Source organism: Microtus pennsylvanicus, chromosome 9 (genome assembly GCF_037038515.1).
Source record: "Microtus pennsylvanicus isolate mMicPen1 chromosome 9, mMicPen1.hap1, whole genome shotgun sequence".
NCBI lineage: Eukaryota > Metazoa > Chordata > Mammalia > Rodentia > Cricetidae > Microtus > Microtus pennsylvanicus.
In genome coordinates, this window is record NC_134587.1 from 103,623,561 (window position 1) to 103,634,468 (window position 10,908).

The 10,908-nt window shown below is 37.0% G+C and overlaps 1 protein-coding gene across 1 annotated transcript in view; it reads left to right on the forward strand.

Annotated features, from left to right (window-relative positions):
- The window catches only part of Naf1 (nuclear assembly factor 1 ribonucleoprotein), a 32,157-nt gene extending 21,576 nt beyond the window's left edge, over nt 1–10,581 (forward strand). The window contains exons 5-8 of the mRNA XM_075986898.1: nt 3,837–3,997; nt 6,227–6,278; nt 8,397–8,499; nt 9,738–10,581. Of these exons, the coding sequence (XP_075843013.1) occupies nt 3,837–3,997; nt 6,227–6,278; nt 8,397–8,499; nt 9,738–10,183 (762 nt within the window). The 3' untranslated portion in view covers nt 10,184–10,581. The remainder of the gene's footprint in view (nt 1–3,836; nt 3,998–6,226; nt 6,279–8,396; nt 8,500–9,737) is intronic.
- The last annotated feature ends 327 nt before the right edge of the window (nt 10,582–10,908 follow it).

Consider the following 10,908-nt stretch of genomic DNA (forward strand, 5'->3'; position numbering starts at 1 on the left):
GCACTCTTGAGGATCATAAGGTTTTTTTTTCATTTGTTTTGTTTTAAAATAATCTTACTACATCCTTCTTTGTAATAATCTTGATTAGGTAAATTACTTAATTTGAATTCAACCCAGTTTTTCTGTGATTAAGGTAGGACCAGGTAGCTACCAGTACTTCTGGATACTAAATCTGTCATAATCTTTCTTTCACTTGCTACATGATATATTTTTTACCTAAAATTTTATAATGGTTTAAATGTAGCTGTGAAGAACAAACATTTGAGATCCCAAGGAAAGAGTTAATTAAAATGTGTTCAGGAATTTCAGTGTTACAGTTTTAGTGCAAACCATGCCAGAAGTTGTCATAGTGATCCTCTGGGAAAATCATTCCCACAGTTAAGAAATGGAATCACACTATCCAGGGAATGAGATCCTGGGAATGAGCCTTGCGTACCATGTATTACATGGGAGCTATAATATAGTGGCTACCATGTAGTACTGAAGTCACAGATTATTGCTCTCTTAAACATGTTTATTCAAGAAGTTAAGTTTGTTTAATTACTAAAGAGGGTAACATAATTACTTAAGTTTAGGCCAGTAAGAGTGGTAGTGCTGACAGTCCCATCCCATGCCGCTCTCATTGGACGGAGTCTGCTGTTTTTCCAAACCTTTTCAAAGCATTTATCTTGCTATTTTGTGAATTTTTTTTATTGCTTTATAAATAATACCATTTCCACTTCCTTCCCCCCCCCCCCCCCGCTCATCCTCACCCTCCAGTCCTAAGAGAGGGCAGGGTACCCTGCCCTGTGAGAAGTCAAAGGCCCTCCTCCCATCCAGGCCTAGGTAGGTGTACATACAAACAGACTAGAATCCCAAAAAAGCCAGTACGTGCAGTAGAGACAAATCTCAGTGCCATTACCACTGGCTTCTCAGTCAGCCCCCATTGTCACCCACATTCAGAGAGTCCAGTTTGATCACATTCTCGTTCAGTCCCAGTCCAGCTGGCTTTAGTGAGCTCCCATTAGATCAGGCATACTGTCTCAGTGGGTGGACCAACCCCTGGTGGTCCTGACTTCCTTGCTCATCTTCTCCCTCCTTCTGTTCTTCAACTGGACCTTGGAAGCTCAGTCCAGTGCTCCAATGTGGGTCTCTGTCTCTATCTCCATCCATCGCCAGACAAAGGTTCTGTAGTGAAATTAAAGATATTCATCAGTGTAACTATGGACAAGGCCACCCTCTCCTCTACTACCCAAGGACCTAGCTGGCACAACATCCCCATGGACACCTGGGAACCCCTCTAGAGCCAAGTCTATTGCCAACCCTAAAATGGCTCCCTTAATTAAGATATCTTCTTTCCTGCTCCCATATCTACCCTTCCTCCATCTCAACCATCCCACTCCCCCAAGCTCTCCCCAATCCTCCCCTTCTCCCTTCTCTCTCCCCCTCTCCCCTTCTCCCCACCTCCATGCTCCCAACTATTGCCTGGCGATCTTGTCTGCTTCCAGTTTCCAGGAGGATCTATGTATGTTTTTCTTTGGGTTTACCTTATTATTTAGCTTCTCTAGGATTGTGAACTATAGGCTCAATGTCCTTTGTTTATGGCTAGAATCCACTAATGAGTGAGTGCATACCATATTCATCTTTTTGGGTCTGGGTTATCTCACTCAGGATAGTGTTTTCTATTTCCATCCATTTGCATGCAAAATTCAAGATGTCATTTTTTTACCGCAGCGTAGTACTCTAATGTGTATATATTCCATACTTTCTTCATCCATTCTTCCATTGAAGGGCATCTAGGTTGTTTCCAGGTTCTGGCTATTACAAATAATACTGCTATGAACATAGTTGAACAAATGCTTTTGTCATATGATAGGGCATCTCTTGGGTATATTCCCAAGAGTGGTATTGCTGGGTCCAGGGGTAGGTTGATCCCGAATTTCCTGAGAAACCGAAACACGACTTCCACAGTGGTTGCACAAGATTGCATTCCCACCAGCAATGGATGAGGGTACCCCTTCCTCCACAGCCTCTCCAGCAAAGGCTACCCTTGGTGTTTTTGCATTTAGTCATTCTGACAGGTGTAAGATAGTATCTCAAAGTTGTTTTGATTTGCATTTTCCCCTGCTAAGGAAGTTGAACATGACCTTAATTGTCTCTTGGCCATTTGAACTTCGTCTGTTGAGAATTCTCTGTTCAGTTCAGTACCCCATTTTTTAATTGGGTTATTTAGAATTTTAGTGTCTAGTTTCTTGAGTTTTTTATATATTTTAGAGATCAGTCCTTTGTCTAATGTGGGGTTGGTGAAGATCTCCCATTCAGTAGGTTGCCTTTTTGTCTTAATGACAGTGTCCTTTGCTTTACAGAAGCTTCTTAGTTTCAGGAGGTCCCATTTATTCATTGTTGCTCTTATTGTCTGCTACTGGGGTAGTGGTCTCCTGTGCCCACGTGTTGCAGTCTATTTCCCACTTTTTCTTCTATCAGGGTCAGTGTGTTCAGATTTATATTGAGGTCTTGAATCCGTTTGGACTTGAGTTTTGTACATGGTGACAAATATGGATCTATTTTCATTCTTCTACAGGTTGACATCCAGTTATGCCAGCACCATTTGTTAAAGATGCTTTCTTTCTTCTATGTAATATTTTAGCTCCTTTGTCAAAAATCAAGTGTTCATAGGTTTGTGGATTAATATCCCTATCTTCAATTTGATTCCATTGGTCAACGTCTCTGTTTTTATGTTAATACCAAACTGTTTCCATTATTGTAGCTCTGTAATAGAGTTTAAAGTCAGGGATGGTAATGCCTCCGGAAGTTCCTTTATTGTATAGGATTGTTTTGGCTATCCTGGGTTGTTGTCTGTCTGTTTGTTTTAGCCCAGGCTCGTTTCCAGCTCACAGAGATCTGCCTGCTTCTGCCTCTCGAGTGCTGGGATTAAAGGTGAGCACCACCACTGCTGGGTGTTAAATTATTTTTAATTAAAAGAAGTATTAACATATTTCATAATGTTTTTATTTTTATTACTTTAATTGAAACTTTATTTTTCAAGTATTTGTAAACTTAAGAGTAGTCTTACCTTGCTAGGTTATTAGTTTTGCTCTTTAATGAAGGCAAATAAAAGATTGACTCACGAAATGAGACCACATAACGAAAGCAAGTATCCAAGGGTTGGTGAAGGAAGTAATGTATATCTTTAATTATCATGCTTTCGGCTCCGGCTGTTGAGCCTCTTCCAAAATTCCATCATGGCGCTACATGTGATGCTCAACTATTTGCATCTCCCTGAGACTGCCTTAAACAGAACAGGTTACTGAAGTGAGCTGGATCACAAAGGAGGATCTTTGTGACTGAACAGGACAGTCAGTCTCTGGCTTGCAGCAGTTCTCCAGCTCCTTGCAGCACTGTGCCAGCTGCTCTGCTTTTTAAGCTAAGGAAAACCAGGGCTTCATTTTACAAAAATGCCAGCATTTTATGAAAACAACATTGACATTTTATCTTTTGATTCAGAAGCTTGCTTTTATATTTTCCATCATATGATTTCAATTTTTGACTCCATCCTGTAATTCAGTGTAGCATGTAACTCGTGAACATTAATAGAAAAGTTCATTACTTACATCTAACAAGTACCACCAAAATTATTTGAATTGGCAAAAAATAAACTTATACTTATTTAAGAAAAGAAATGTTTAATAAAACTATTACATTTATAATCAAAATATAAGAACTCTGAGTGTAAAAAGTAAAATGATTTATTTGTTGTAACATAGAATTGCCTTGTTTTAGCAATTATATTTTAAAAATCTTGCTATCTTTTCAAACCATTATTGAAAGGTACATATTCTGTGTCATCTGTTTTATAGATATTTGAGATCTTTGGACCTGTTGCCCATCCATTTTATGTGTTACGGTTTAATTCTTCAGACCACATTGAGAGTAAAGGCATCAAAATAAAGGATACTATGTATTTTGCTCCATCTATGAAAGACTTCACTCAGTATATTTTCCCAGAAAAACTCAAACAGTAAGTGCTCCATTGCTATGTTCTTCATTGTCATTTATATTTTAAGAATCTGATCCTTAATGATCACATCGGATATTTGCATTACAATTCATAACAGCAGCAAAATTAATAGTTATGAAGTGGTCATGCAGAGAATCATACAACATAAGGAACGGTTGCAGCATTAGGGAGGTTGAGAACCACTGCCTTAGATGATAGTTTCTTATAGTTAAATGATGGCTGTATTCTAGACACCATATTTTTCTTTCTATAACACCTTTGAGAGCTGTGATTTCTCATCACTGATAACACGCAGAAAATGTGTATATTTATACTTTATCCAAAGAAGCCATGAGGATCACAGCATTCAACGAACATAGACATCTTTTGAGCTCTAGTTCACTGCAGTTTTTTTTCCTGTCAAACTACTTCAATATTAGCATTACTATATAATTATTCCCAATATAAGTAAAAATTTAAAGAACTGTTTTGTTTGGTTTGTTTTGGTTGTTTAAGGCGAGGTGTCATGTATCCTTAGCTGGACTCATCTTTGTCCTCCTGCCTCCATTTCCCAAGTGCTGAGTTTACAAGTTTATTCCACCATAGCCTTATACAAAATACTCTGAACTCTTCCTTGTAAGAAGTTCTCTGTACCATTTTTGTCTTAAGTCAGGTTTCTAAAATTCATTCACTACTACAGAGGTAAAAGTTTTATCTTCATATGGACAAGTCATGTATAAGAATGTAAAGTAGAACCATTTGGCCTTCATTATTTTTCTAGCTGTGTGGTTAATTTTCTACATGAACTGGTGATGGGATAAGTGAATTAAACGGATACTAAGTCATAAAGGTTTATATTTTAGATAATGCTTGAGCAATAGCCATCTCATTCTTCTTTGAATAATAAGATGTATGTGCTCAAAAAGGTTTTCTGAAAATGCTTACAAATATAGTTAAATAAAAGCAACTTTTTATTCTTGATTTTTCAATTCTGAAAAGAAATATGAATAAACCAGAGAAGTGTGTAGTGAGGCTGAACTGTAGCAACCCTACCCATCCCTTCATTTTGATATCTCCTTGTTCCTACCTTTTGTAGGACTTGGCTTTTGGAGTATGGTAGTTCAGCCCCTTGGCAGTTCCAGGCCTGGCAAGACCAGTTTAATTAGCTTCTCTCCACTTGCTGTCTTGTTGCTTGATTTTTCTTCGTCGAATGTAGGTTTCTTGCAGTAGACATTCTAGCTAATGAGCTTTCCTGTTAGCTCTGTAAGCTCCATACCAAGGATCTTGTATATCATTTCTTAGACTGACTATATTCAAAAGAAGCACTGGATTTATGTGAGGTTAACAGGTTAATGACAGCTGGCCAGATGATACAGTAGTCGTTTATAATACACTTATAGAATGTCAAAGATCTCAGTGAAAAATTTAAAGCAATTTAGTTTTTATTTTGTGACAAATAAAATTTTGTCGTTGGCAAATGTATTTTAGTGGCATTAATTCCAGAGAATCTCATTTATTTTTAAGATCTAATTTAAAGTACTGAGAACATCTAGTAGTTGAGTAACAAAGATGGCTGAAACAATGAAATGGTTAAGATTAAACATTTTAAAAAATGAGGTTTCAGAAGTTATAATTATACTGATACTTTTTTCACATTGTAAAACTTCCTACCCGAAGTTACTAATTCCATCTCTAATGACTCATTTCATATAGGCGTCTGCTACACTACACTGTCCTTCAGAGTATTCGGTCTTCCTCCTCCTCCCCAAACTCATCGATCTTTTTTTTATCTTTTTGATTTGAGAACCACTCATGGAGAATTCTTGGTATTTTTTTTTAGGTGAAGTAGGGAGCAAGAACTTGTGTCTTTGCCTCTGCCTGTTCCTGTGAATCCTTAGAAAGGGAATTGCTCTGTTTTTCATGTCTGCAGCAGCTAAAGCATCTTTTGTGTGTGGGTGTGGAACAGAATTTTGTATAAAGATCAGGCATCTTAAAAAGTGAAAATCAAAAGTGCAAAATCACTTACTCTTCACAGTATAGACGAGATCTCAGTTCCCCAGTGCTGACACTTGCATGTGCCCTGTTTTTTCTTTGTGTGTGTGTGTTTCTTATAAGATGAACATGTTATGTGAAAACAAAAGATATTCTTTTAGCTTTTTCCCATTTCCATATAAAAGTACAGGTGGAACTCATTTAATTTCCCAAGGTGTTAGGTTCTGTAAGTTCTCAACAAAATCTGATCTTTTCTAGGGACAGAGGATCAGATGCCTCTTGGAAGAATGATCAGGAACCACCTCCAGAAGTTAGTATGAGCCTTTTTACTTAATATTTCACAAAGCAGCACATGCCTTAGTCATACACATTGTTAACTAATTCTGACTTATTTACCTTGTAATTCTCATTTTTATCAACTGGTAGACAAAAAATGTTATTACTTACAATTGAGTTTGTTCTTCAGTTTAGTGAATGTGTGGTACCTGATGGCATTTGCTGTGATGCCTTTAGTATGTCAACCTTTGGGGGTGGGGTAGAGTCATGAGCAGCTGCTTACTCTTCCTAATGTCCATCTCCATCTTGATTTTATGTTTTGTGTCCATGTCACTGGGACCTTAGTTTTATCTCCTAAGGTGTGCTAGTAATTTAATCTGTCCAGATGTCATTTAGGAATCACATGCATGCGGATGTGTCATTATTTGGTCCCACTCTAGGTGATGCAAAGTTTGTGTTAAAGATTTTAGTGTTGTGGCTTTGGGTTAATTGAAGATTTAATTTCTGAATACTTCAATTATTTCAAACAGTGCTGAAGATCCTGATATGAGTCAGGTTTGTGCCCACTTACAGAGATTTTACAGGAATGAATCGCTTAGCTCAGGGAATAATCTATCTGATATCTACCAAAATGTTATCTCATGATGTTGATGTTGGTACTTATTCACATTCTCTGTTGTGCTCAGGGCGTCTTCATAATGAAATTGCATGTTTTAAAGTGTTTAGACGTTCATGTGAGTCTTGAGATTGGTCGTGTTAAACTCCTCATTTTAGGCCTGAGGATTGAAGTTAATAATTTTGGTAATGTTAAGTTCTTGTGAAATTGGATTGGTTTGATTTGATTTGGTTTTTACAGAATGAAATCCCATGTGCTGTATGATTGTGTTTGTGGGGTTCCAGGGGCCGGGTGTGGCAGTCTAGTTCAAAAAAATGTTGGAATTTAATTTTATATATTTGTTAATGATATTTTATAGTCCAAATGAATTCTCCAATTTTTTTTAAAAGATTTACTTATTATGTATACAACATTCCTTCCATGTGTGCCTGCAGGCCAGAAGAGGGCACCAGATCTCATTATAGATGGCTGTGAGCCACCATGTGGTTGCTGGGAATCTAACTCAGGACTTCTAGAAGAGCAGCCAGTGCTCTTAACTGCTGAGCCATCTCCAGCCCTGAATTAATTTTACATTATGGTAAATTGCTGAACATACATAAAAGACGTGGAGATTTCTTAAATCTCATCTTTATACAATTCTAATGTATAAATGAAAAAAATTATAGTTGACTTAAATATTTCATGTCTACAAAATTGATTTTTTTATAAGAAAAATGGTTTTAGGAGATGATAGCAAAACTTTATTCAAAGCAATCTCTAAAGCTGCTTCAATGAACTTTCCTTCCTCTCCCTCTTGAGTTACTTGACAGTTACCGATTCTGTAGTAGGAAGAACAGCTTTGGTTTGCTTTCAGAACATCTTTACTTTTACATTCTCTGTGCTTTTGGCCGTGTGCATATTATTCCCATTTCCTGTTCTGGCAACAAGTCTTCCTTTTTCTACTTTTTTTTTTTTAACGCAGCCCCGTACTCTTAACACGAAATCATAGAATTTGTTTTATTGCTTGTTGTAAAGAATGAAATTTGAGATCATGACAAGATTGATGGAAAGGTACTTGTCTGGTTTTGATTGACCAAATCATGGAATGATGATGTTCTGGATCTGGTGGTGTGTAAAAATAGTTTAATCTTCTTACTGTTTTCTTTGGCAGCTGGCATGATGATGAATCTTAAATCTAAGCAGGAAGTTAGACTTCTGGCCAGGGAATATGTCTTTCATATCTTAATTGCTGATTTTTGGCATTTTAAAGTTATCTATCTAAAGCTTTCTAGGAATTCAATAGACAATTTTTTTAAAAAGGCAAATTTCAAATACTCAGCTTATTAAACTCTTTAGGGCTTAAAAACAAACATAAAAAACATGATTTCTTTTTTGTTACTACTTTAGATGTTAATCCACATATTAATAGGTAGTATTAAGTTCAAATGAGCAACCTTCTCTCATGGTTAGTGGTTAAATAGCAGTTTGAGCCTCATCTACAAGCACCTGTTTTGTTGGCAAAGACGTGATACTTGAATTTCTACTTTTATCTGTAAGGCTTTGGATTTTAGTGATGATGAAAAAGAAAAAGAAGCCAAACAAAGGAAAAAGTCTCAGATTCAAGGGCGGAAAAAACTCAAATCTGAATTGAATGAGTCAGGTGAGTATATTGTTTCTATTTTGGCCTTCTACAAATATGTAAACTAAAATAAAATAGAATATCTGGGTTCTCCTGGCGCCCCTCACATTGCAGGCATTACACAGCATGGGCTATGTTGAGAGCCCCAGGAATACTTGCGTTGTTTGAGCTCAATCTGAAGTTATCTTTTAGGATATCAAGCCTTAGAGGCAACTGTGCTTATAGTGTGGTTTTCTTAAGGGATAGATTTGCCCATGTTTAGAATTCAGTGGTGTGGCACCCAAATCAGATTCTTTATTTTGACTTTTTCTTTTTTGAAATTGAACTTTTTGAGATAATTGTAGATTCACATATATTTATTATATGCCCCTCACGCTACTTCTTTCAGTTGCAACATCTCGTAAAACTTGCTGTATCACATCTAGAGTTAGTGCTGAGGTAATATCCTCAAGGTTTAATAATACTGTGACCAGAACAGAATGTTCCTTAGTTCTTCATTTGCTTTCTAGTAGTGACAATTTAAATCATTTTCACCTCAGTTCATGACAAGCATCTGTTTGTCTGTCTGTGTTTCTCTGCTCCTTCCTCCTTTGTCTGCCTTGTAGTACTAGAGATGAAATTCATGGCCTTGCCCGTGCAAGTGCTCAGCTCCTGGTTGCGTTACCAGTGCTGTTTTCCATGTCTTCAATGTGATCATTTCGGGAGTGTTACATAAGTGAGATCCTAGTGTATCACACAAGCGTTTGAAATCACACATTTGCTTTGCTGCTCATCATACTTTCTTGGAAATCCATTCAAGTTTCTATATTTGTAGATTGTTCCTTTCTTTCCAGAGTCCTGTCCCGTTGGGTGAATTAGACTATAATTGTTTAACTGCTAATCTGTTAAGGAGCATCTGGCTTATTTCCATTTTTTGGTCAGGAATAAATCTTATATAAGAATATTTGGGTTTTTTTTTTAATAAATTTGTATTTCTCGGGACAAATGCTAAGCAGGAACACAGCCTTCTTTCTCAGCCTTGAGTGTGTGGGGGGATTGGTGCTTTTGTTGTTTTGTTTTGTGGTTGGATGCAGTTATTGTTAAATATTTTGTCTTGCCTTTCCTAATCCTTAAGCATTAAGTTGTGCCTTTTAAATTCATTTAAAATTGAGTTTTCAGTGGTGTTAGTAACTTAAGGAATAGAAATTATTCTTTAAGCAATTATCTTGATGTATTAAACTGAACTTTAAATTTGCTTTTATGTGTTTCTGCCATTGCAGGTGAAGATTTTGGTGAAGTGCATCAGAATTGGAATGCTTATGGCTCTTCTTCAGAATATTCGAGGGGATATCACAACAGGGAATTCACAAGAGGCTTTTCGAGGGGAAGATATTCCCGAGGAAGCCACAGCAGGCCTCCCCCTCAGCAGTTGTATAACTCAGATCAAATGGCATCTCAAGAGACTTTGGGATTTCCACCTCAGAGACAAGATAATCCTGTTATGCCCCACTATCCCTTTCCCCCTCCCATGTTTGATATGCATAACTTTTCACTCCCTCCCCCACCCCCACCTCCTTCTGTAAGTATGGGGTGGGCTGCACCTAATATGGCCTCTCATCCCTTACTTAATTTACCATACTCCCTACCACCACCACCCCCTCCCCCACCTCCTCCCCCTCCTTCTCCTGGAGAGAGTAATTCTTCTCATTTTGGACCTTACTATTAGGTATATGCTTGTAGTTCAGAAAAATATGGACTGTTAAGATTATATGTTAAAGACTTTTTTTAAAAGGAAAATCTATCATGGAACTAGATTTTTAAAAAGACATTGTAAAATGACTCATATGTTCATATATTTTAAATGACTGACTTGTAAGTTCATATATATTTGTGACCTTTGTGAAATGCTGTTCATCTCATTCTTAGAGAAAAATCCAGTTTATATAATATTTAAGTAAAATGTTGAATCATGTCCTCCACTACCCATCCACCAAACAGTATGCGTTGTCATGGCTGTTAAATATGCCTCTAATGTGCTGAACACTGTCTTCTTAGTATAACCATAAAGTAAGATGTTCAAGTCCTACTAAGTGTCTTTAAAATAAAGTATTTTTATAAACTTGACACTTTTGGAATTGATTGTGAGTGCAAGAATTCTTTAAACTTGATTTCTGTAAGCAAGTTCAGTGCGTGAAGAAGGAAGACACCGTAAGCAGAAGCTTCGTTAGCTGGCAAATATTAACCGTGTTGACAAACACTCTGCCCTTGTAGGTCTTCATTGCTTATGCGTGTGTAGAAAGCTCTACCATTGAGTCGCTGAGAAATTAAGGTCTGGGGGTGTATATATATCTTCTGTTCCCAGGCTTTCTGGTATCTGAACTTGTCTAATGGATGCATAGCGAATGACCAAATCAATTTAGAGTTTTTAACTGAATGAGTTTTGTTTTCCAG